Source organism: Anomaloglossus baeobatrachus, chromosome 2 (assembly GCF_048569485.1).
Source record: "Anomaloglossus baeobatrachus isolate aAnoBae1 chromosome 2, aAnoBae1.hap1, whole genome shotgun sequence".
Classification (NCBI taxonomy): Eukaryota; Metazoa; Chordata; class Amphibia; order Anura; family Aromobatidae; genus Anomaloglossus; species Anomaloglossus baeobatrachus.
In genome coordinates, this window is record NC_134354.1 from 89,127,339 (window position 1) to 89,154,904 (window position 27,566).

The 27,566-nt window shown below is 48.4% G+C and overlaps 1 protein-coding gene across 1 annotated transcript; it reads left to right on the forward strand.

The window, feature by feature from the left end:
* Positions 1-216: 216 nt before the first annotated feature.
* LOC142283365 (histone H2A-like) lies at positions 217-27,283 on the forward strand. Its single transcript, XM_075333106.1, has 2 exons — positions 217-284; positions 26,796-27,283. The coding sequence occupies exons 1-2, from the start codon at positions 217-219 to the stop codon at positions 27,223-27,225; spliced, it is 498 nt and encodes a 165-aa protein (XP_075189221.1). The 3' UTR covers positions 27,226-27,283.
* Positions 27,284-27,566: the final 283 nt, after the last annotated feature.

Genomic DNA, 27,566 nt, shown 5'->3' on the forward strand with positions numbered 1-27,566 from the left:
CGCCATCAGAGGAGGCCGACATCTGCTCTTTAATAGAGAACACAAGTACATTTGGCCGAGCACTCCTGTATGTGAGCGTCAAGAGAGAGCTGTCAGCCAAACAATTGTAGGGATTGGTTGTTTATGGGCCTTAAAAGGTTTGTGTAGTGAAAACAAGTTATCACCTATTTTGTTTGCCTAGGAGACGGAATAGCGTCAGTAAGCGGCACCGTTGTAATGACGTCTTTTGGCTGCGCGGGAACTGAGGACCCAGCGGCGCGCAGTGGTGGAGCGGGTGCTGGAAGGTGAGTTGTGTGGGTTTTTTTGTTTTTTTTTTTTACTTGTGTGCAGCTGTGCCAAGGTGGGGGGCAGTGCCAGCATGGAGGAAACATGCATGCCAGGGTCAAGGAAACATACATGCCAGGATGGAGGAAACATGCATGCCAGGATGGGGGAAACATGGATGCCAGGATGGAGGAAAACATGCATGCCAGGATGGGGGAAACATGCATGCCAGGATGGGGGAAACATGGATGCCAGGATGGAGGAAAACATGCATGCCAGGATGGGGGAAACATGCATGCCAGGATGTGGGAAACATGCATGCCAGAATGGGGGAAACATGCATGCCAGGATGGGGGAAACATACATGCCAGGATGGGGGAAACATGAATGCCAGGACAGAGGAAAACATGCATGCCAGGATGGGGAAAATATACATGCCAGGATGGGGAAAATATACATGCCATGATGGGAAAACATGCATGCCAGGATGGGGAAACATGCATGCCAGGATGGAGAAACATGCATGCCAGGATGGAGGATACATGCATGCCGATATGGGGAAAACATACATGCCAGGATGGAGAAAACATACATGCCAGGATGGAGGAAAACATGTATGCCAGGATGGAGAAACATGCATGCCAGGATGGAGGAAACATACATGCCAGGATGGAGGAAACATACATGCCAGGATGGAGGAAACAAACATGCCAGGATGGAGGAAAAACATGAATGCTAGGATGGGGAAAACATTCAAATAGTTTTCTTTATTTCTCTATCGTTTCATTGGGGGACACAGGACCATGGGTTATGCTGCTGTCACTAGGAGGCTGACACTAAGTAAACAGAAAACGTTTGCTCCTCCCCAGCAGTATAACCCCTGAGCCGGAGGCGGGCTCAATCAGTTTTTTGCTTAGTGTCGTAGGAGGCTGATGTGGGCCGACTGGGCCCCCTTCAGCCACTTGATTTTTTGCGTATATTTTTTCATTTTTCTCTCGCTCGTCGCTCTCATCTGTGGTAATTCTTTTTTTCTGCAGGTATCGTTTTCTCTACCTCAGCTCTCGCAGCCCGTGTGGGTACCACTCCCCTGGGTCGCAGAAGCTTGATTCGTCGGGCCCTCTCCCCCGTCCAATTCCCCGGTACCACTCCCGGGTTGGCACGCGGGGCTAATCCTTCCTGGGCTCCCCCTATTCACCCTGCGGTATCACCCCAAAGGGTGCAAGGGGCATACAGCAGGGACTGGACCTCGCAGCGCGTCTGGATGATGATCGGGCCCGCAGCGCTGCTTCACTACAGAGGGGCTCCCTGCCCTCACCAGCGTCCACCTCCCTGCCTGCCTGCCTGCCTGCCTCATTCTCTTCTGCGGCCCGCAGCCAGCCCTCCGGTGTGCGGAGCACACGGACACAGGTGCATAGCTCCACGCCTGCACACTGCCAGATGCGGCGCCGCCGACCAGGTAGGACACTCCCCCTCCCTTCTCCCGGGCGGCTACAAGATATAGGCCCCGGTCTGGGCCTACTCACCGAGCACCCCGGCCTCGCCCCCATCCGGCGCTGGAGTCCACACAGGCAGGGCTCGGCCGGTGCCCGGACATCGCTGCCGCGCCGCCGCTCCCGCAGGTAGGACCGCCGGTCTCTACCTTCCCCTGCGCCGGCTGTTTCAAATTTAGGCCCCGGTCCGGGCCTACTCACCGGGCGCCCCGGCCACGTCCCCATCCGGCGCTGGAGTCCTTCTCCACACCTGCAGTGCTCATCGCTGCCGTGCCGCCGCTCCCGCAGGTAGAACCGCCGGTCTCTATATTCCCCTGCGCCGGCTGCCTCAAAATTTAGGCCCCGGCTTCGGCCCTGTCTCCGGCGTCCCAGGCCCGCCCCCCGCCGCATCGCTATTGGCTGCCAGCCGCTCCGTCTCCGCCCTCCGCTCAGCCCCAGGCATCACAGTGGGGGCGATGGATGCTTTTTCCCGCTCTCCTGGGCCCGCCTCCAGCCTCCTCAGCGTTCATTTAAAAAAAAAAAAAAAAAAAGGTGATTATGGCAAACTCCCGGTATGCGGTTTGCTGATGCTGCAGCAGCCCGTATATCAGGGGAAAATAGACCCAAGTCTTCCATGATTCTTAAATACAGTGGGGTTTTTTATCAGGGCTTGCGTTTTGTACATTATATTTTAACCCCTTCAGGTACTTTTTTCGGGCTTTGCATCAGGACACATCCCAATAGGGTTAGTCTATAGAGCTCTCAGAGCTGAGTTTTTTAGTTATTTGGGACCGGTAGCTCAAGTTTGCGGTTCCCTTAATGGTAATTTCCCGCACATAATGGCAGATTAGTGTTGACAGCTACCGCAGCCCCTGGCACCGCACGCCCCTGTATCTCGCCCCTGCCGGCTGGTTAACGCCCTGTCTCAGGCCATATATTCCCTCGCTGACGTCCCTCGGGTTCGTGCGCATGCGCTGCGTCCCCCGCCGACGCTTGGTCATACCATCCACAGAACGGCGCCATTCCCTCGGGGAGACGAGTCCCGTACCAGGGACCTTTTTCCTAGGCTAGAAGCGGACCCGCCAGGTCTCGTCTTTCGTGGCCCCCCAGTTTTCCACCTTATTCCCCAGGTCCAGACTGCCCTTCCTACGGTAGTCTTACGACCTCTCGGGTGTTGGCCCAGGCTTTCCATCTCCGCTGGACTCCGAGCAGGACCTGGATGTTTTGGCGCAGGACGAATTAGCATGCTAGAAACGGTGAGTCAAGCCGTAAGGCTACGGACAGCCCCTCTTCTCTCCGTGCACCCAGGTCTCCTTTAGGGCGTTTGGAGCAGACCCTTGATGTGCTCGGGGGACATCCAGAGTTCGCCGAGTTACCGCGTGTTCACAGACAACTACCAGACACGACGTTTACCTGCGGTAAGCCATGTCATTGTCATTTTTCCCTTCTCCAAAGGGGTTTTCGGAGAGTATGGCCATGCTACACTGGAGTCTTGGATTGATCACAGACATCTACCAGACACGGCGTTTACCAGCGGTAAGTCGTGTGTTTTTGTCATTATCATTCCCCCGAAGGGCTCTGGAGAGAGGGGGCAGTCACCTTGCAGAGACGAAGAGGGCAGGCCCCTTCGGTTTGAGTGGAATACAGTTCGCCGTGTGACTGTGTTATCACGGATAATCCCAGGCCTCGATTTTTACCAGTGGTAAGTCCTTTTATTGTCATTACCCCTTCTAGAAAGGGGCTCCAAAAGGAAGGGGCACCCCACCCTGTAGTCGACCCGCCTGTGTTCCTCCGGGTTTCTCGTCCCGAACGTGGCGTCCCTCAGAGAATCAGCGAACTCCATACGCAGCGGACCAAGTTCCACCTATGCCGTCCCAGGACTGGTTATCATCTTCAGTGAGTACCCTCTCTTCACATACCTGGGGCCTGCCTGCTGCTCGGCCTGAGCCTCTACCATCAGTGTGTCCACCCGTCGAGACCTCTGACTCGGGATCAGGAACGCAGACTCGACATCTAGGAGGTCACTGACTTCCCTTCCGACTTTAGGGAACGCCCCTCTGAAGATAGGCGAGTCCAGTGGCCCCCCTTGGCTACGTCAGGGTAGAGTACTTCTCTCCCCTAGACTACGTAAGGGAAGGATTCATCCCTTTCCCTGCATCGACCCAGATGCATCAGGATCGTCCCCTCACACTAGGTCCCAGCCCGTTCACGCCGCACCCGTCAGGAAGCCTCTATCCCTCCAACAGCCCCTCCGCCTTGCGTGGCAGTGGACAGTTCCAGTTTTTTATAAGAGCGCTTGCAGGGATCACTGTCCCTGCGCACCCTACTTTACAGGGCTGCTAGGTTCTCTACGCCCAAGTACGGCCGGGAGGCCCAGAGTTCTCCCTTCAAGGATCCTTGCTTGGGGTTTAGACCGTCATATTCACTTTTCGCTACTAGGGTAGCTGAGATACCGGAAGGAGTCCTCCCAGACCCCGGCTCGGTCCATCATCCCTTAGGCACGGGTTTTTTTTCGAGCCCGTTCAGGGGTAGCTACTCCTCACGCAGGAATAGTTTTTCCTTGCCTGGCACAGAGTCCCGCGTACCCTTGCCACCCGCTCCCGTTTTGGCTATGCGAGCCCTCGGCAGTCTGTGGCGGTGATAGCGACGGTGCACGTACCAGATTCATCCCTTACTCTCCAGTGGACCACACTGAAGATCGGAGACAAAGAGGGTTCCGTCTTCGCGGGTGATCCGCCAATCTCCTCATAGCGGACCAGTCTTCGAAACCGTCCCTTGGGAAGCTTCCCTTCCCTCCTCTGGAGGATATTATCAACCGTCACCAGTCTCCCGTGGTAGGGTATGCTACCCCCACCATTCCTCGGCACGGTCCCGAGGGACAGCCCTAGAGCGTTGTCTCCCCTTCAACATTCCGGAAGCCAGAGCCATCCGGTTAGCACGGCTACAATTTCTTCTCTGGGTCGGGGTTTGCCCAGTCAGGTTCCAGTCGGACCATGCCACAGCGGTGACGTGCATCATCCACCAGGTAGACGCAGAGAGTGTCATGGCAAGGGAAGAGGCCAAGAAGATCTTGCCCTGGGACGGGTCCCTTAACTCGCTAACCTCAGCAGTACATCCCTAGCATGGACGTTTTGGACGGCCGATTTTTTCAGTAGGAAAGACCTCCCTTAGGAAAAGGGCTCCTCAACAGGGAAGTCACCAGTCAGTTCCCTGGCGAGGGAAGACCTCCAGTCGTGGACCTATTGTTCTCCCGTTCCAGCTTTCAAGTCAATGGTGCTTCGAGTGTGCCACCTGCTCTGGACTAGGTGACGACGCCCTCGACCGGTCGGGTAGCCTTTTCAGGTTCTCCTGCATCTTCCCGCAGCTTCCCATGGTCTCGAGGGTTCTCAGGATGGACCAAGGCAACGATGCCTCTGGAGTGACCCAGGCGAGCATAGTTCGCATAGCCTACTCAACTCCTCACGGAGGCCCCGGGGCTCCTTCCCGACCGCCAAGTTCTCCGTGTCGGGGCCCCTCTCTTCTACCAGGACTCAAAAGTCCCAAGTTCGACGGCCTCACCAGTGGATCCCAGGCGCTGCCTCGGTCAGGTCTGTTGACAAGAGGATTACAGACAACGTTGAGGGCCGGGAATCCAGTTTCCTCCAGGATTTATTTCCACTAGGAAAGAGCTCCCCGGTGGGTGAGGACCACATCTTCCCTCCTTCTTGCTGGCATTCTTCCAGTCAGATCCGAATGCGGCCCTCTCGCGCGTCCCTGTATAGGCCAGGTGTCGGCCCGTTTCGCTTCGGTGTTTTCGGAGTCTTTTCACTTCCCGTCCTCCAATCAGAGCCTTCGCTCAGAGAAGCGTCCATCTGGCTCGGCTGTTTCATCGTTCGCTAAAAACGTGGGTCCTTATTCCAGTGAGGGGTTCGTTCAAGGTACCCCTTTTTTCCCGGCTCCACCTGTTTTTGTTAGGTGGGCTCCTCGTGGACATCTCGTTGTTACAGACAGCATCGGGGCGGACAGCCCTCTTGTCGTTCTTTCCCCCCTTTTTGTTTCCAGCTCCTCCAGCAGGACAAGGGGAGGCTCCGGCCAGAACTCTTCGTTTTCTGTCCAAGGCAGCTCGCTGTTTCCTTCCAGAAGAGGTGTTTAGTTTTCGGTTTTCGGTTCTAGTCTCCTCTCTCAGCCGGAAAGGGGCCTAGTTCATTCCAGAACTGGTACGAGCCCTCAGTCTTACATGTCTGCAGGACACCCTTTTCGGTTACACCGACAACCAGTCCACCCCGCCACCCGTTCCCAAGGGGCGCATGCCGGCGCCAGGGGCCAGAATTTTCACATGGATCCATTACTCCATATGTGAAGACTATCGCATGAAGGGCGGACTTCCGCCGCGGGCTACCGAGCAAGGGGTACCCTTTGGACGATTGGACTCCAGATGTCGACCGTCCAGGTTCCCTGGGCCGCCACCCGATCTAGTCGGCATACCTTTACTAGTTTCTACCAGGGTCACACCCAAGCTTCGGCAGCGGCCAGTCTTGGAGTAAGGTCTGCGGGTGGCAGTGGCACACCTGTAACAACGTAGGTGCTTGTACGTCTGGCGCGAGCCCGACAGGGGGAAGCGGTTGCCTTCCTATCTCCGGTGATGGTTTTTCTTCCCACCCAGGGACTGCTTTTGGACGTCCCATGGTCCTGTGTCCCCCAATGAAACGATAGAGAAAGAAGGATTTTTGTGTACTCACCGTAAAATCTCTTTCTCTGAGTCTTCATTGGGGGACACAGCACCCACCCTGCTTGTGTTATTGGTTATATATATTACCTGTCGGTTGCCTCAGTGGCCATTTCCCCAGGCCACTGGTCACACGATTACTGTTCATAGTTTTTATCTTGTTTTATCCGGGATTGTTGATTCTCCTCCTACTGCTTGTGCACTAAACTGATTGAGCCCGCCTCCGGCTCAGGGGTTATACTGCTGGGGAGGAGCAAACTTTTTCTGTTTACTTAGTGTCAGCCTCCTAGTGACAGCAGCATAACCCATGGTCCTGTGTCCCCCAATGAAGACTCAGAGAAAGAGATTTTACGGTGAGTACACAAAAATCCTTCTTTTCTTGTTCAAATGATTATTAGTTTTTGTAGTTAACAAATCTTGAAATCATTTGTTAGAAAATTTAAGGACATATACAGTAGAGAGTAATATCAAGGTTAAGAAAATTCACATATTTTGACCCCCCCCCAGTTTGTTAGTGTTGATACATCAAGCAGTATATTTTGTTGGTCAAATCAATTGCTTATGAATTTACATTTTGCAAAACATAACTAAACAACAAATAAAATTAACAACTTCCTGACATGGATTCCGTAGACAGTCCAGGAAATTTGCGAGATCAAAAACATATAATTCTAGTGAGTTTTAGATCAAGGAGATATCATGACTCTGATTGTAGATTCACATTGAAGGCATCAAAACTACGAATTAACACATGTGGAATGAAATACTTAACAAAAAAGTATGAAACAACTGAAAATATGTCTTATATTCTAGGTTATTCAAAGTAGCCACCTTTTGCTTTGATTACTGGTTTGCACACTCTTAGCATTCTCTTGATGAGCTTCAAGAGGTAGTCACCGGAAATGGTCTTCCAACAGTCTTGAAGGAGTTCCCAGAGATGCTTAGCACTTGTTGGCCCTTTTGCCTTCACTTTGCGGTCCAACTCACCCCAAACCATATCAATTGGGTTCAGGTCTGGTGACTGTGGAGGCCAAGTCATCTGGCGTAGCACCCCATCACTCTTCTTCTTAGTCAAATAGCCCTTACACAGCCTGGAGGTGTGTTTGGGGTCATTGTCCTGTTGAAAAATAAATGATGGTCCAACTAAATGCAAACCGGATGGAATAGCATGCCGCTGCAAAATGCTATGGTAGCCATGCTGGTTCAGTATGCCTTCAATTTTGAATAAATCCCCAACAGTGTCACCAGCAAAGCACCCCCACACCATCACACCTCCTCCTCCATGTCCAGAAATTAAGAAATTCTGGAGAGCCATTCAATCACTTATAAGGTCCATTACACAGCTAGATGTAACTAACTCCAGAATTAGTTCTTCTTCTCTTAAACATTGAAGCGATACCTAAACATTTTAGGCCCATAGTAATACATATTCTACCAGTGTCCACTAATCTCATTGCATTCAAATGGAAAAGTGAGAAAGCTCCTAATATTCAAGAAGCTAAGGAGAAACTAACTCTACGTAAAACTTTAGAGTACTATTATGCCATAAAAAATAATACTCAAACCAAGTACCTCACCAAATGGGAAAATAAAGAAAACTCTTTGAATGAGAAGGTGTGTCCAAATTTTTGGTCTGTACTGTATATATATAAATTTATGTGGCATTGGCCGATATTTTGGCTAAAATACACAAACTCGCAACGTACCTGAAGGGTCCTCATTATCTTGTGAGTCCCTACCTACACTAACATTAAAAGCAAAGGCATAGAAAAAGGACTGAAAATTTCCCAAAATTTCCTAAGTTCAATATAGTAAAAAAGAGCAACAGTATTTTCTGCCCGGGTCACAGAGACTATAGCGGACTTTACACGCTACAATATTTCTAATGATGTGTCGGCGGGGTCACGTCGTAAGTGACGCACATCCGGCATCGTTAGTGATATTGTAGAGTGTGACAGCTACGTGCGATTCCGATTGTATGCAAAAACATTGATCGCATACACGTCACTCATTTCCTAAAAATTGAACGTGCGGTTGTTCAATGTTCCCGAGGCAGCACACATCGCTGTGTGTGACACCCCGGGAACGATGAACACCGCTTACCTGAAATAACACCGCCGGCAATGCTGAAGGAAGGAGGTGGGCGGGATGTTTACGTCCCGCTCATCTCCGCCCCTCCGCTTCTATTGGGCGGCCGCTGTGTGACGTCACTGTGACGCCGAACGTCCTTCCCCCTTCAGGAAGTGGATGTTCGCCGCCCACAGCGAGGTCGTATGGAAGGTAAGTACGTGTGATGGAGTTTACTCGTTTGTGCGACACGGGCAACAAATTGACCGTGCCGCATATACAATAGGGGCGTGTGCGATCGCATACGAGATCGCATATGAAATTGTAAGGTGTAAAGCAGCCTTAATGCACCATCCTATTACTGCATTAGTTTCTGTCACCTTCACAGGGAAATACTTTTGCCCTATTTTATTATATTGCACTTACACATTTTTGGGGAATTTTATTTCATGTTTCTGTAGCTTTACTTTAAAAGGTAAGGTATCGCGGTTTTTTATTTTTGTATTAAAAATAGTGATTATGAAATCAAGTATTTTTAATACAAAATGAAAATCGTTGCTTATTTAGTTTTTATTTAATTCTAATTTTACTGGAGGCACTGGGGGCCATGCTGGATTTGCTATGTGTGTAACGATAGTTACTCACTCCTTTATGGCAGCTCCTGTGCATAGAGAACAGTGGTCGGGATCTGACCCCATCAGTAACGTTACAATAGACGTCTGCTATGACCTGGATGCACCCCCTGGGCTGTCCAGATCACAGCAGAGGGAGGAGATCAGCGCCTTCATTGTGGAGCTCACAGCTATGCTGTTTGCTCCAGTTTACCCCTGTCAACCGCTGGGATGTGTGAGCACGGGCCGCCTCCCCTCCCCCCGTTACCATCTCGGATGACACCCCCTCCCTCCGCTCTCCCCAGCCCCCGCTACTGCTGCCACCCCCCCCCCCCCCGCCGTTACCGTCTCTGATGACACCCCCTCCCTCGGCTCTACCCAGCCCCAGGCCCCGCTCTGCCCGCCACCGCCGCTGCTGTGTGTGTGTTTGTGTGCCACTGCATGTGAGTACCGCCGCTGCTACCGTCTCCAAAAACACCCCCTCGTTCAACCCTCCCCCTTCCGCCTGCCACCTGTGTGTGTACCGGTGATACTGTCTGCAAGGTTGGGTATTTAATCCTATCCTGCGTGATACTGTCTGCAGGGCTGTGTATCTAATCCTCCTGTGTGAAACTGCTGAGCCGTGTATCTACTCCTATCCTGTGTGATACTGTCTTCACGCCTGTGTATCTAATCCTATCGGGTGATACTGTCTGCAGGGCTGTGTATCTAATCCTATCCTGTGTGATACTGTCTGCACGGCTGTGTATCTAATCCTATCCTGTGTGATACTGTCTGCTGAGCTGTGTATCTAATCCTATCATGTGTGATACTGTCTGCTGAGCCGTGTATCTAATCCTATCCTGTGTGATACTGTCTGCTGAGCCGTGAATCTAATCCTATCCTGTGTGATACTGTCTGCTGAGCCGTGTATCTAATCCTATCCTGTGTGCTACTGTCTGCTGAGCCGTGTATCTAATCCTCTCCTGTGTGATACTGTCTGCAGAGCTGTGTATCTAATCCTATCCTGTGTGATACTGTCTGCAGGGCGGTGTATCTAATTTTATTCTGTGTGATACTGTCTGCTGAGCCGTGTATCTAATCCTATCCTGTGTGATACTCCTGCTGTCCTTGGTGACATTTTAGACATTTCTGGTCAGCAACAAAATGGCTGTGCACTATGTCCCTACATGTCATTCTTTTCTATCCTTTGTAAACACCCAGGTTGTGAGGGGGAGGTGTGATATCACACACAGGAGAGCAGACTCCGCCCATTTTACTGCAGCTGTAATGTGAGCTTTTTCTACAGTGGGATTTCTGTAGGATTTTAGAAGTTGCTCCCCCTAGTGTTTAACAGTGGAAAATATCAAACTTTTTAAATTTGTTTTTATATTTTGTTCAATTAAAAACAAATAATAATATTTAAACAAAACATTATTACACTTTACATTTTTTCAGTTATTGAATTTTTTTTTTTGACGACGACACCTTCCCTTTAATTCGACACCTTCCCTTTAATTCAACACTATCTAACTAAAGCTTTTTTCCCTGAATGTTGGGATCTATCCATTAGGCCATTAGGATTAGGGACAGTTTCATAGTTTTAATGTTGAAAGACACAAATCTGCCAAGTTCAACACAAAAGCTAATGTGTTTATCCATAGGAAGGCAAAAACCCCATGAGGCAAATGCTAATTGCCCCATATTAGGCGAAAAATTCCTTGCCGACTCCACATACGGCAATCAGACTAGTTCCCTGGATCAACGTCCCATAATAAAATCTAGTACCAATGACTTGCAATTATTCAAGAAAGACACACAGGCCCTGCATGAAGGCAATGCACTACTGTTTGATTGACAGGTGCAACAGTAAGGGAATATTTGGGTCAGGTCTTCCTATCTATTTCCGCCTTTGTCTGCCTGCCTGAAACATCCTAACATTTTTCCTCTAAATGTTAGGATCTGTTTTAGACCATCAGCTCAAGAAGGCTTCTGCAGACAGACTTGGCGCAAGCAAATCCATTCTCCATGTTACAAGGGAAACCTGGCCTTCACTTCTACACCCTTGTACAGGAATAAAGACGTACTACAGGCCCAGTGCTGCATCTACAGAGTAGCCGCTAGCCAGAGGCGTAAGCTTGAGGCGAGAGACGATCAGCTCAAAAAATCTTCCTCGGAAAGATTTTGCGCAAGCCACTGAATTCTGCATTTCCCAAAGGAACAAGCTTGAGGCGAGAGGCCATCAGCTTGAAAAGGCTTCCTTGGACAGACTTTGTGCAAGCCTCTCCATTCTGCATAAATCAATTTGCTCCTAATTTAGACAAAGTAACTGGAAGGTTTATCATGCAAACTGTACATGTGAGGTCTGCCTATTTTACAACAGGTGTAATATGTAGTTAGGAAACTTCCATTTATTATTGAACTACACTACTTCTTTATTTTCGTAGGTATTAGTACAAAATGATATAGTCTTCACCTATATTACCCATCCATCTCTTGGACTGGGTGTCATTATTGGAACTTATCTGGCCACAGTTACAAATCATGTCTCAATATTACTATAAAAAGATAGTTAGGCACATAAAGCGTGTTGAATGAATGTTAATAGTCTGGCCAAGTGTGGAAACTTATCCTTGCTTAACGCTGGCCTTCACTATTACAACCCTGTACACGGCTTAAAGGGGTTATCCGGCTTATTTTGACTTTTTTTTATTATTACCCTATTGGGCTACATTGGGGCAGGTAAGTAGATAGTGAGCACTTACCTGCCCTGCTGTCAGCCCTTCTCCCCTGGCTCAGAGTGGTCATGTGACCGCTCATGCCGCGATTTTGCTGCTTCCGGTCATTTCATGTCAACATGGGCAGGACCATGTTGACATGCAAATCTGGAACAGTATGTTGCTGCCCTGCTGGGCGGCTACAGTGCGTGGAGTCACCGCCCCCTTCCCTGCACCCTCCCACACATTCCCCCTGCACTCAGTACTTTGCCCACAACCTCCCCCGCAACTGCTGTGGGGCCCGTGAGCTGAGGGGAGAGGGCCTGGCGGCGGCTGCCGTGGTGTCACCGCCAGCACCGGGCCCCTGCCCAGGATCGCACATTCAAATGTACCGGCATCACAGATCACAGATGCCGGTATATTTGAAAGCGCTGATGAGAGGGAGCGCAGCGCAGCTTCTCATCACTGTCCCGCTGTCTGACAGATAGCGTGCAAACGTGCAGGAGCGGCGGGGACCGAGGACGGGTGAGTATGTATTCCCTGCATGTGTTCCCTATGGGGGGGTCGGTACAGAGCGCCGTGTGTGTGTGTGTGTGTGTGTGTGTGTGGTGCAGAGCCATATGTGTGTGTGCGGTGCAGAGCCCTATGTGTGTGTGTGGTGCAGAGCCCTATGTGTGTGTGTGGTGCAGAGCCCTATGTATGTGTGTGGTGCAGAGCCGTATGTGTGTGTGCGGTGCAGAGCCCTATGTGTGTGTGCGGTGCAGAGCCCTATGTGTGTGGTGTGCAGTGCAGAGCCCTATGTGTGTGTGCGGTGCAGTGCCATATGTGTGTGGTGTGCAGAGCCCTATGTGTGTGTGGTGTGCAGAGCCCTATGTGTGTGTGGTGTGCAGAGCCCTATGTGTGTGTGGTGTGCAGAGCCCTATGTGTGTATGCGGTGCAGAGTCCGATGTGTGTGTGTGGTGCAGAGCCATATGTGTGTGTGGGGTGCAGAGCCATATGTGTGTGTGCGGTGCAGAGCCTGGTGTGGGGTGGGGTGCAGAGCCCGGTGTGGGGTGGGGTGCAGATCCCGGTGTGAGGTGGGGTGCAGAGCCCGATGTGGTGTGGGGTGCAGAGCCCGGTGTGGGGCTGTTATTTCCCATGCTGTAGTGGTAGTGCTGGGGCAGAATACTGACAAGGAATGTGTGTGCAGGGGGCGGGCAGGGGGTGAGGCTGGACACAGGCCGGGTGGTGCCAGCTCTGACTGTGAGGTTTAGCACAGGAAGTGGTCAGTTTGCTAGAGATGAATGTAAACAAAGAGCTGCAGAGAATAAAGGAATAATTCAAGAGGAACAAAAGTTATAAAACAAAAAATAACAATGTAGGGGTGTTTTATATGACAATACAGCACAGATTAGCTTAACAAAAATGTTTGAGTTTATGTCGGACAACTCCTTTAAAGACTTACCACAGGCCCAGGGCTGCATCTACAGAGTAGCTGCTGGCCGGAGGAGCAAGCTTGAAGCGAGAGGCCATGAGCTCAAAAAGGCTTCCTTGGACAGACTTTGCACAAGCCACTCCATTCTGCATGAATAAATTTGCTCCTAATTTAGACAAAATAGCTGGAACGTTTATCACGCAAACTGTACATGTGAGGTCTTGTAAACCTACAACTTCCCTAAAAGGGAGGGTCCCATTAAGAATGCAAAACCAAGAAAGATCCCAGTGATCACTTGTACCAATATATAGAGTAAAAGGAAGACCGCTGGTATAAAAGAGACCAAAAAGCAAATTATATGGTGAAATACACAGAATTTTTAATAATAAAGTGTGCGTGACATAAGGACAGACAGTACAGGCGGACAGTGTTAAAATCGCCAGACACAGAAAATGCACAAACAGCACCAGCAGATGGAAGACCAGCCACTAATCACGTGGGTCAGATTATAAACAGGCCAAATAGCCAGTAAAAAAGAAAGGAAAAGCAAATGAGTCAAAGGGTAGATTACCCATATAAAGCTTTCCCTAAAAACAATGCCAATAACATGTCATATCATGAAGTTATGGTAGATTTACCTTGAAACATGTTAAAGCTGTTTAGCAGGCAGGCTGGTGGTGGTGGGCGGGGGCGGGGATATGACATGTTATTGGCATTGCTTTTAGGGAAAGCTTTATATGGGTAATCTACCCTTTGACTCATTTGCTTTTCCTTTCTTTTTTTCTGGCTATTTGGCCTGTTTATAATCTGACCCACGTGTTTAGTGGCTGGTCTTCCATCTGCTGGTGCTGTTTGTGCATTTTCTGTGTCTGGCGATTTTAACACTCTGTCCGCCTGTACTGTCTGTCCTTATGTCACGCACACTTTATTATTAAAAATTCTGTGTATTTCACCATATAATTTGCTTTTTGGTCTCTTTTATACCAGCGGTCTTCCTTTTACTCTATATTGGTACAAGTGATCACTGGGATCTTTCTTGGTTTTGTACATGTGAGGTCTGCCTATTTTACAACAGGTGGAATATGTAGTTATGAAACGTCCATTTTTTTATTTGCCTGAACTACTACTACTTTATTTTCATAGGTATTAGTACGTGATGATGTGGCCTTCACCTATAGGACCCATCTATCTCTTGGACTGACTGTCATTAACAGTACTTGTTTGGCCACAACTACCTAATCACATTTACATCTAAAAATATAGTCTGCCAAGCATATACAGTTTAAAGTTACATTTCCTAGCTTCCCAAGGAAACTCTCCAGTATCAGTCTGCACAGATCCTCGGTGCACCAGGTGTCTCCCTGCTCACTCCGTGTCTGCACTGCCGCAGTTCCCATTGCCTTCGCTGGCTCTCCTGACACCTTTGCCTGCCGGTTGCCTTTAGCTGCTCACTAACCTGCACCAGCTGGCTCCTCAGCTCCTTGATGTTGTCCACCTGCGCTGCCTCCGCTATAAGATCCATCTGTACTAGGCCTTCTGCTGCTGCCGCTCCGCTCACACAGCTCCGCACCAGGATGGCCCAGTGGGTGGGGAAAGCAGTGCAACTGTCTGCAGGTCAGTATTGTGGTATAAAAATTAAATAAATAAAATTTGATATAGGTTCCCCCCATAATATGATATCCAGCAGAGATAAAGCCCATGGCTGCAGCCCCAGCCCTGTGTTTATCTTGGCTGTGTATCAAAATAAGAGGAACTGCATACGGGTTTTTTTTTTTAATTAGTTAAATAAATTGTTTGCGCTCCCCATCCCCCCTAATTTTGATGCCCAACAGCTGGAGCTGGTATTCTCAACCTGGAGTGTCCCATAGTTATTGTATTGGGGACACAACCACCCCCCCCTTCCCCCGGCTAAGAATAGCAGCCTACAGCCACTCCGGGCTTGTTGAATCCTTTAGATGCAACAAGCCCGGCTTTTCCTGATTGCTCTGGTGTGGTGGCAGTCGGGGTGATATAGAGGTTAATAACATCCCACAGCTGTCACTAAGCTCTAGATTAGTAATGGCAGGCATCTGTGATGCCTCCCCATCACTAATCTGTAAGCAAACAAAAACATCGAAAAAAACTTTCTTTGAAATAAAAGGCAAAAGAGCACCCTCTTTCACTACTTTATTAATCCCAAAAACATCCCTGCAGATCCGACATAATCCACACGAGGTCCCTCGATGATTCAGCTCTGCTACATCTGAACCTCACAGCGTGCTATCACGGAACATGACTGCCTGCTATAAGCTCCAGAGTATAAATGACCTGCAGTGATCAGTGGTGGCGTCACTCAGGTTAGTCACAGCTGGAGTCCTCCACCTGTGAGTGCACTGCCCTCCCTTTGGCTGGCACTGCCAGTGTTTTAAGGCTGGCAGGGTGCGAGGTAGTGCCGACCGGAGGCAGGTAAGGGAGGGGCACTCCCCGGCCGACACAATCACTGCGGGGCATGACCCTGCACTTTAAGCCAGAGTGCTTCAGGTCACTGCGTCAGAACTCGGCTATGGTCTCTGGTGAACTGAGTGACGTCACTGCTGCCTGCCAGGTCCCCCTTGTCAGTGTTTTCCTTAGTCTGGAGAGATCTGAAATGTTTTTGGTCTCCAGGTTCGGATGTAGCAGAGCCAGGACCGTAGTAGGATGTCATGTGGATTATGGCAAAATTTTAAGGGTCCTTATGAGGTAAATAAAGAGGTGCTGAATTTTATTTCAAATAAAGGAAAGTTTTGTGTTTTTCTTCCTACTTATCGGATTAGTGATGAGAGGGGTCTCATAGACCCTACTCATCATTAATTCTGGGCTTGATGATAGTTGTGTACTGTTATTATTCTCTATTACCCCGATTCCTACCTCACCTTTAAAACAGCCACATGAGGTTCCTCCTATTTTGATACACAGCCAAGATAAGCACATGGCTGGGGGCTGCAGCCTGTAGCTGTAGGCTTTATCTGTGCTGGGTATCATAATATGGGGTGACCTTACACCAGGGGTCTCAAACTCAGCTGGGTATATGGCCGCTTATAGAAAAAAAAAAATAATTTAGTGGGCCGCATTCTTTGCAGGACCATGTGACGTTTTCAGTGGTACCATTTATTTCTCTTTACAACTTTGGATCACTGTTTATGAACAGATTTTGCTTGTTTATTATAACAAATTTGCACTTTTTTTGTTTATATATAAAAAGCATTTTTAATGGTGAAATGGTGTTCCCTTTTTGTACGTAATATTATAATTATCACCATGTAATAATTATGGCCAACATCTTGTAGTAATTTTTCCATCCTGGTCCTCATCTTTTAGTAATGTACTCCATCCTGTTCCCCTTCTGGTAGAAAAGTGCCCCATCCTGTAGTAATGTTCCCCATCCTGATGTACTGTGCTCATCCTATAGTAATGTGACCCATCCTGATCCCCATCCTGTTGTAAAGAGCCCATGCTTGTCCCCTGGTAGTAGTGTGCCCCATCCTTGTCCCCATCCTGTTGTAATGTGCCCATCATTGTCCCCTGGTAGTAATGTGCCCATCCTGGTCTCCTTGTAGTAATGTGCCCCATCCTTCTCACCATCCTGTAGTAAAGTTCCCATCATTGTCCCCTTTTACAAATGTGCCAATGCTGGTGCTCTTCTTGTATCAATGTCCCTTTTCCTGGTCGTCTTCTTGTAGCAATGCCCTGAAGTAGTGTCGCTTATTGTGCCATTCTTCACACACACACACACGCTCGCACGCATGCATACACTATTCATACAGCTCTGGGGGTATACAGCACTGGGATGGGGGGACATACAGCACTGGCGGTATACAGCACTGGGGTGAGGGAGATACAACTCTGGAAGTACACAGCACTGGGGTGGGGGGGACAACAGACAGTTCTGGAGGGGTATACAGCACTGAAGTCAGGCAACAGAGTTCTGGAAAGGTATACAACACTGGGGTCAGAGAACACACAGTTCTGAGGGTATGTAGGCAGGGCTGGGGTTGGGGGGGCAGACAGTTCTGGGGAGGTATACAGACAGCACTGGGGTTGGGGGGACAGACAATTCTTGGGTTTATACAGGCAGCACTGGGTTGGGGGCAGACAGTTCTGGGGATATACAAGCAGCACTAGAGTTGAAGGGACAGACAGTTCTGGGGGTATACAGGCAGCACTGTGGTTGTGCAGACAGACATTTCTGGAGAGGTAGACTGGCACTGGGGTTTGGGAGGACAGACAGTTCTGGGAAGTATACTGGCAGCACTGGGGTTAGGGGAACAGACAGTTCTGGGGAGTATACAGGCAGCACTATGGTTGGAGGGACAGACTGTTCTGGGTGGTATAAAGGCAGCACTGGGATTTGGGTGGACAGACAGTCCTGGGGGGGTATTCAGACAGCACTGGGGTTGGGGGGTACAGATAGTTCTGAGGATATACAGGCAGCACTGGGGTTTGAGTGGACAGACAACAGACAGTCCTGGGGGGTATACAGGCAGCACTGGTATTAAGGATGACTGACAGTTCTGGGGGGTATACAGGCAGCTCTGGGGTTGGGGGAACATACAGCCCGACGAGATGTTGATGCTTCAGCACTTCTCTTCATATGTGGGACGGGAGCTCTGCACATGGCATGCTAGCTCCACGCACAGATGAACTTGCCCTGGATGCAGCGCTCAGCAGAGAATGCTATGTGTAGGTGTGGATTTAACTGCCGGCAGTCAGGAAGTGTGGCTGCCAGCCCGAGCACTGCGGTCTCCAGATCTCGGCCCCGGGGCCGCAGGATACATCACTGCCCTTCTCACCTGGCTGCCCTCCATTCCCTTGTGTCCTCTTCTTGCGGCCTGCAGCCCCCTTGGTGATCGTGTCCCTGGTACAATAGTCACTCAGCACTTTACTTCAGACGCGCTGCGCAGAGTCAAGCTCTGTGCACAAGTACGGCCGATCGATCAGAGGCACCAGGTGACATCATACACTTCAGCTACTGGCCTCTTGATTGACTGGCGGCTGCGATAGCTGTGCACAGAGCTTGGCAAATCATCTGAAATAAAATGCTGACAGCTGCAGCCTCTCCACCGGCCGCGATCATCAAGGGGACCGCGAGCCGCAAGAAGCAGCCTCAGGGGCCGCGTGTTTGAGACCTCTGCCTTACACCAATTGTTAATTTTTATATCACGGTATTGACCCACAGACAGTTGCACTGCTGTCCCTGCCCACCAGCTGTCCTGATGCCTGTGATTGGTTGCAGTCAGACACACCACCAGCCTGTGTGACAGCATCTGACTGCAATCAATCACAGACACCAGGATACCCAGTAGGTGGGGAAAGCAGTGAATATTGATGAACGGCCCAAGAAGTGAAGGAGATGCGGCAGGAGCAGTATACAACCGCGCCGGAGTCTTCATAAGTATTAAGCTCTTGCTTCATTCTTATTTTCTTACTTTATTTTTATTTAATTTCCTGAGTTCTGTATCTGGATCAATATCTGGAATCCCAAACCCGACACCTTTTGAAACCATGCAGATCTGGACTTTTAAAGTCTGTTTTTACCATCAATGTGAAATTTGATCACATGAAAAAAATTTTTTTTACTCCTTATTGCCTCTTTCACACGTTTGTGAAAAACCACGCACGTTTTTCACGGACATGTCAGAGGTGCGTTTTGCCCTCCGTGAGCCATGTTTATTGCCTACGCGTGTTCTCCGTGTGTTATCCGTGATAACACATGGAGAACGGGAACTTTCTACTCACCTGTCCCTGGCTTTGCTGTCCGTGGTGCTGATCGTCGGTCTCCGGTCCTGCTGACTCCCCGCTGCTGCTTCCGGCCGCAGTGAAGTGAATATTCAATTAGCATAATGAGCGGCGGTCGGCAGTAAGTGACTGCAGCGGCAGAGACAGGAGGGCTGGAGAAGGTGAGTAATGTTTGTTTTTTTTTCTCGCAGACACAGGTCTTTTCTCCGATGCGTGTCACACGGAACACATCCGTGTGGTCCGTGTGTGTTACGTGTGACCCGTTTGCGTTCCGTGTGACACCCATGATGCCGGAGATAAAACGGACATGTTGCCGTAAGAAACACACCGATACACGTATGTACGGAATGGACAGATGTTCCGTTAGAAAATACATACGTGTGTCCAACACCATAGGAAGACATAGGTCTACGTGAGTACGTGTCTCCGGTACGTGAGGAAACGGACTATACACTTACCGGAGGCACGTATGTGTGAAAGAGGCCTAAAACAGTAAAAAACAGACAGTAATTGGATAACGTACAGATGGCATCCAAACATTCTAATAGGGACTTATCCTATTCATGAAAATAGATAAAACACGTACTTAGAAAACGGACGTCTGAATGAGGCATAAGGTCCATTGTCCTGAGTATTTTTAAAATGTGGAAACCATATTGAGTTTAGTCGGAGGTTAAGATCTTTGTCACAGATAATAACTCAATATTGTTGCTTATTGGTAATACAGTACTGACAAGTACCAAATTGAATGCCCACCCAAAGTGGTCGCATCCACATTCAATTGTTAAAGCCAAGGCCATGAATTGATCTAAACTCACGTGTAGAGAAAAGACCATGGATTCATTAAAGCTGACATTTTGTTTGCCCGTCTTGATGAAGAGTGCAACAAAGTAAAGCTGGGTTCACACTAAGCGACAGCGACAACGACGTCGCTGTTACGTCACCATTTTCTGTGACTTAACAGCGACCTTGTAAGTCGCTGTTATGATCGCTGCTTAGCTGTCAAACACAGCGACGCAGCAGCGATCATAACGTCGCTGTGCTACATGTGCAGAGAGCAGGGAGCCGCGCACACTGCTTAGCGCTGGCTCCTTGCTCTCCTAGGTACAGTACACATCGGGTTAATTAACCCGATGTGTACTGCAGCTACATGTCACAGTGCAGAGAGCAGGGAGCCGCGCACACTGCTTAGCGCTGGCTCCTTGCTCTCCTTGCTACAGTATACATCGGGTTAATTACCCGATGCGTACTGCAGCCACATGTGCACAGAGCAGGAGCCGGCGCTGGCAGCAAGGGCGGAGGCTGGTAACGAAGGTAAATATCGGGTAACCAGGGATAGGTCTTCCCTTGGTTACCCGATGTTTACAGACGCCGGCTCCTGCTCTCTGCTCGCTTCATTTCGTCGCTCTCTCGCTGTCACACACAGCGATGTGTGTGTCACAGCGGGAGAGTGACGACCAAAAAATGAAGCTGGACATTCAGCAACGACCGGCGACCTCACAGCAGGGGCCAGGTCATTGCTGGATGTCACACACAGCGACAGCGACGGGACGTCGCTGCAACGTCACAGGAAATGGTGACGTAGCAGCGACGTCGTTGTCGCTGTGTGTGACACCAGCTTAAGAATAAGTTTGGCGCACCCTTTAGTTGCCATGCTCCTCCACAAGTCTTTTCTTTGTTTTGTGTTATTTGTTGATTTTTTTTTTTGTGCCAAATTCCTCAAGATCACACATGTGGGTCATCATGAACTGAGTGCAAAATAAAAAACTAAAATTCTTTATTTTTGGTTTTATCCTGTTTTCTCACTCCTTTGTACATTTTCTGCTAACTTTTGCAAAATTTGTGCCAAAATTCCATGCATACATAAAATCATTGAAGCACATTTGCTCCAAATTTTGCGTCTTTTCCAAAAGGCAGAATAGATGAATCAGCAGAAAACATGTAGATATGTGTTATTTTTGTGTATGTATAAACTTTTTATACCAATAAAATGTATTTATATTTTATTCTGTCCACTGGTTTGACCCCGTTTGTACAGCAATTCTTTCTCCTCAATTAAAACATGTAGATATCCCACACCTCACCCACAATGATGAACTCTGAAAAACAAAAAGAAAAAAGACAACCACACAGAAAACAGACTTTGCAAGGAGAATAAGGTACAAATAAAAACACAGGAAAAAAAACCCCCACTAAACTTCAGATTCATTATTACATTTGTGCCCTTTTTAGCTAGTTTTTGGTGTTTTTAACCTATTTTTAATTTGTGCCTACTTCTTTTAATTTGTACCATTTTTAAAGTCTGTTTTCTATTTTTTTGCCTGTTTTTTTCTTCTGTTCGACATTGTGGGCAGACCGGAGTAAGATTTCTGGCATGGAGCTCGGAGGCGCATGCTTCTTTATGAATCAGGAGCGTCTGAGTCCTACTCGCCCCCTCATGGAAGAATGGCATGAAAATCTACTGCCTTGAAGAATCGTCCACAACCTGACTGTGCACAACCTGTGTCATTTTGAAAAAGTTGCCATAAAAAACAGCAACAAATACCACAAGGCAAAGAAAAAAGTGACTCAAAAAACTTGGAAATGATAAATCAGGGCCCAAAATCTAGACAAAAAAGGTGCAAAAGTGATGATGAATCGAGTCCCACAAGGCTAAATAGAAAAGTCACTTTAAGGCTACGTGCGCACTAGAAAGTGACTTTTTCTTAAGAAAAAACCGGACCCTCTGAAATAATCCCGCACCCGCGGTAAAAACCATGGTGAAATCGCACCTGCGTTTTTTCCGCGGATTTACCGAGGATTTTCCGCAAGTTGGTCCCCGCGGATTTTTATCATTATCTATGGCAAAAATCGCAGGTACCTGCAGACAAGAAGTGACATGCTCATTAATTCCGCAGCGGAAAATCCGCGGGTAAATCCTCGGGTATAAAAAAAATGCAGTGTGCGCACAGCATTTTTTTAAAACCCATAGGTTTTGCTGGGGAATTGACTGCAGCAATGTTAGACACATTTTCTGCAGCAAATTCACGGCAAAATCTGTGGTAAATCCGCAGCGTGCGCACAGGGGCTAAAAGCTCATAAATAATAAATTGGGGCAAGTGCATTTTCACTTGCGATTTTCACAAAGGCTAGTTTCACACTTGCGCTATTTTGACGCAAACGGAATCCGTCAGTAATGTACTACAGTTCATTTATTTACAGTGGAAGCGTGTTAATATGCCGCGTGAGTGTGTCATGCAGTACCCGCTTGTGTCCACATGGTGTCGCGCTTCCACTGTAAATAAATGAACTGTACTACATTACTGACGGATTCCGTTTGCGTCAAAATAGCGCAAGTGTGAGTGGGGCCAAACATGGCACAGTTGGCTTCTAGCATTGGCTCATTAGTCACTATTCAGGGCCATTCTGTGTGATTGCTAATGAAGCAGGTTCAGGTGTAATTACCAGATATAAGTCAGACAGGTCTGAGCACAATCATGCTGTGCAGACTCTGTGGACATTGGAAGCCTGGTGAGTAGCAGTATGGTGGCTCAGGGGTTGTGCTGGGTTTCTTGGCTTGTGGAGTTACCTTGTACTGGTATTTCATTTAGTTGGCTAAAGCTAGTAGACCCACAAATGTCTAGAGCAAAATAAGTGCTAGAAGTTTAGACATCTTGGATTCTGATCTTCTGTTACTGAGCTGGGAGATGTTCACAACAGACTGAAGCCCAGCTCTTCTCAAAGCAGAGGTGCATAGGCGGATCACTGAGCACCTGAAGTCACGGTGTCTGCAAGGGATTTATGTGGCATAGTATGCTGGAGGAAACAGGGACCATAACCATGTGTCTATGGGCATGATGCTGGCTGGGCTGCTCAGCAGAAGTACACCACTAAAATACTAGCATATGGAGGAACAAAATATTAAAATACTGATCTTGTGTTTTATGCAAGCAACTTTCACTTAACACTGCTGTCAAGGTTTCTGTGTGTGTGTGTACCACAGGCTCTAGTGATGTCATAGGGAGCAGTTTGTATACATGTAGCTACATTGCAGCCTCTGACTTCACAAGCAGATTATACTTTGTCATGTATTCTAGAGGGAGTATAATTCTAATATATATTAGAGAAAGGAATGCTGGCGCCCACTTGGCTTGGACATTTAGACTGTGTTCACAAGTAGCATAAATGTGTGGGTTTGTTGCACAAATCTTGCTGTCCAATGTAGATGTGGCTGCTTTTTGCAATTTTACTTCTCTGAGCCTTAAAAAAAAAAAACAAAACCAAAAACCCCAAACCACTGTAGTTTCAGTGCAGAATCAAAGCTTTTCTATACCATAAACCCTTAAATGCAGCAATAACCAGAGAAGTGTTGTGGTTTGGTGCAGACACCTGCAGGAAACACAGTATTTAGGCAATTTGTGAACACTACCCTACAGCCACAAAGCAAATTATGGTGAATCTTTCATCAAGATGCGTTTCAGGCTGCCTTGCCAATGAATGAACTGTAGCACCCAGGGATATGGGGTACTCTGTCCCGGGCAATGTCTCTTGGGGGATGTCATGGTGGTGGCTGCTGCCAGGTTCCATGCCCTGGGCCCTTTTTGTAATGGGGATATTTACAAGGGATTAAATTAGTGTTTGTGACGCCACTTGCGGTGTTGTGGCTTTAGGTATGGAGCCGCCACTGCAGAATGTCACTACTGGGACTGGTATTTGCAGCTTGGATGGTAGGCCCTCTGCAAGCAGGGCCGGTCCCCAGAGGATGGGTGATGTGACAGGTGTTAGAAGAAGGTAGTCCACACCAAAGTTCAGTGCAACTGGTTTTACTCACTGCTGGTTGGTAACTGGTTGCCCAAGGCCAGCTGGCTTCACCTCCAGGTCCACTTTGTTCCAGTGCTAGTTTGGTTCTCTGGTAAATGGGTCCCCGAGGTGAAGAGCAACTGGGGGGTCCCTGTCCGGTGGTTTGCCTACTTCTGTCTGCCTGATGGTAGCGTGAACCCTATGGGGATAGGCTCTGGTCCTGTCCCTGGCTCTCCCTTTGCTACTGAGTCTTCGGCTTCTTAGGGTCAGCAAGGTCCTTGCTGGTCCCCTTGCTGTGCAGGTGTTAACAGGTCAGCTTAGAGCTCTTTCCTGTCCTAGTGTCCTGTATCCCGTCGGTGCATAGTTCTGGGAGTACTCCACTGGCAACCACTCTCCTGGGTACCAGGTCACCGTTAACCAGAGTCAGGATGTCACTTAATTTCCACCTTTACTCCTCACCTGTCTGACACTCTCTGACTGCTCTTACTGCAGGCTCCCTTCTAACTACGGTCTTCCTGTCTGCTCTGTCCTCCGTCTGCACCTTCCACCTGGTCAACTAGGGACTGGACTGGCTCCACCTCTAGGCGGCCACCATCCATTGGTCCGACCCTAGCTTATTACCATTGTATGGGGTATTGTTGGGGTGTGGGGGGGGTCTGGAAACTGGGATTATTTGGGTTTTTGGTGTTACCGGCACTGGATCTCCAGGTTCCTAAGGGGGGTAGGTCCTGCATCCTTGTGGAGATGCAGAACCTTGTGGCTCCCTGAGCGCTACAGAACAAACATGTCCACAGGTCCTAACTAGAGATGAGCATGACACATAGATGACGTGCCAGCCGCACTGGGGATGCCGAAAGGTGAGGGATTTACAGCCGCTGGGTACCACTGACCTGGATTCTGGACCAGAGCCCTATAAATTGATCTGCTCATCTGTAGTCTCATCCTTCCTGGATCTTGCAGTCTAAAGTGTCTACTGAATGTCTCTCCCTCTCACTGCCCCTCTGACCATTCCTTCCACCAGGATAGAAAAAGGCAAATGGGTGTGGTTAGGGGCATGGTCAAAATGTGCCAGTTTTCCCTACTTCTGATCTCCAAAAGTTGGGAACTGATTTTTAAGCTGTAACAATGTTGGAATACTAATGGAGTTCACTATGAGAATGTGTGACGACGACGATGAAAACTTGCATGTGTTGGCTCTTATCCTTCAGTTGTCATGCCTCCACTAACTTCACAAATCTTGACCAGCCGTGCAGTATGTGGTGACATCTCCCCAAACGCTTCAGTTCCAGGTCATTTGCACCTAGACCCTCCTGCTGCTGCTTCCCACAATGCACTGCTCACTATTAATGAGAAATGAGCAGGACTTGATGTTGGCAAAGTCTTGTGTTAATAAGACAAATCATGTGCAATGCAAACTTATTTTTTTCTTGTGTATACATTTTTTCCTCCTGGATTGAGTCTCCATGTACAGTGTGAAAAAGTCGATTGCTTTAAATGGAATCTGTCACCAGGTTTTTGCCACCTAATCTGAGAGCAGTACACTGGCAGACAGAAAAGGGCCCCTGTGCAACAACAATATATAAGCCCTTTGCAACCTAAAAGTTGATAACAAAAAACTCCACCTACTTTGGAGGTAGTAATGAGTCCCCCCAACCTCATGGGCCCGTGCGACTGCACAGGCTCCACCAATGATATGTCTGCCTCTGGAGCAGCATAATCTAGACAGATCCTGATTCCAGCAATGTCACTTACTGAGCTGCTTAGTGTCATTTTTATTAAATCTGTGTAATCAGCAGTATATTATCATTACAGGACTACTTGGTGTGCTGCTGGTAGTCCAGTAAATTAACGTGCTCTGTATAACTGCTAGATCTGCAGCAGACAAAACACTGATTTTTATCAAAATGACAGCAAACGGCTTAGTAAGGCTATGTTCACATTTCTGTTTAGGATCAGTCACAATCCGCCGTTCTGATAAACAACGCAATCCGTTTGGATTCCGTTGTTTCCCATAGATCTGTATGATCGGCGGATTGTGACTGATGACCCTGCATTGCATTAGTCATTTACTAACTGACCGTCGGGCGGGAAGGACGCAGCATGCAACGTTTTATGTTGCGGCAAAAAAAACGCACCCGGCAGGATTCCGTTAGAATCTGTCAGGAGGCATAATGTAAGTCTATGGTGCAGGATTCCGTTATCCTGCGTCACGCAACGGATTCCAGTGCAGGAATCTGTCACATTTTACTGAGCATGCCCCCACAGAACGTCTGAAATCATGTAAAATCATCCCCCCCCCCCTACAGGTTTTAAACTGAAATGATCAGCTTTTGAGAGCGATCAGCTGATCTCCCAGCAGATGGCTTTTCAGAGCGATCAGCTGATCGTTCTCTCAACGGAATCAGCTTTCTCATGACAAGAAATTTGTCGCCCGTTGTACAACGCATCAGTCACAAGCGTTAAGCAACGCAGATGACTGATGCGAAACAACGGAAATGTGAACATAGCCTAAGTGACACACTACTGGAATTGGGGTCTGTCTCTACATTATGCTGCTCTCATGAGGGAGCAAGAATCTGGTGATATTCCCTTTAATTCTGGTGATCACTACTGGGGCTGCTCTGCTTGTTAACACACTGGCTCTGTGCGCTTCTAAACAGCTGACTATGGATCAAGGGCTGTACTCTTGGGCTAGTTTCACACATCTGGCTTTTCGCCGGATTCGGCGCACGCCAGTGCAGTGTATACAGTACAATGGCAGCGCAACAAGCGCCGGTCACATGCTGTCATGTGACCAGGAAGTTGCAGCACTGCAACTGTACTGGAGTGCGCCCAAACCGGCGAAAAGCCAGATGTGTGGAACTGGCCTCATACTACAGCGTAGGTAATAAAATGAGGGTGTGCCCCTGGACACAATGTCTTAAGGACTGATCTCTGCACTGGAAAATAAGTGAGGTTGGTGCATCTCTGAAATGTGGTAACTGGTTTACGAGTGTTTATTTCTTACATAGCCAACACTTTCTTTCTTCACCATAGTTCTTCTGAAAATCTGAAAATGTCTGGTCGTGGAAAGAAGGTCCAGAAATCTGCAGCTCCCAAGTCCAGATCTTCAAAGGCAGGGATCACATTCCCAGTGGGCCGTATCCACAGGTTCCTGAAGAAGGGAAACTACGCTGAGCGGATTGGAACAGGAAGCAGCATTTTCCTAGCCGCCGTCCTGGAATATTTGTGTGCTGAAGTCCTAGAGCTGGCAGGAAACGCAGCCAAAGACAACAAGAAATCCAGAATCTTGCCCCGACATATCCAACTGGCCGTCAGGAATGATGAAGAGCTGAGCAAACTGTTTTCTGAGGTCACCATTGCAGATGGCGGTGTTCTGCCAAATATTCATGCCGCCCTTGTGCCCAAGAAGACTAAAGGTGCATCCTCCCAAGAACCTAAACCTGCAGAGTCTCAGGAATTCTGAACTATTAAAATGGACTTCGCTATAAAGCACTTGCTTGTAATTTTTCAACGTTTTGTATGTTCCCTTTAGTATTTTAACTGTATCTTGATTAAAAATATTTTTATATCCACTTTGTGGTAACCATGTGAATGCTGCCTTATGAATAATTAACATTAAGTGTCTAGTAGCTTCCTCTGCATCTGGGTGTGTATGCAATGACAGGTTAAGGGGTTGTGCAGTCTTAATCCATAAATCTACATACTTGTGCAACCTCACATCCTGGCCACATTAAGACTAGAGGGAGTAGGCTTGTGTATTGAGTGAGGCTGCTGAGCTCTAGTCTGAATGTGGCCAAGAATACG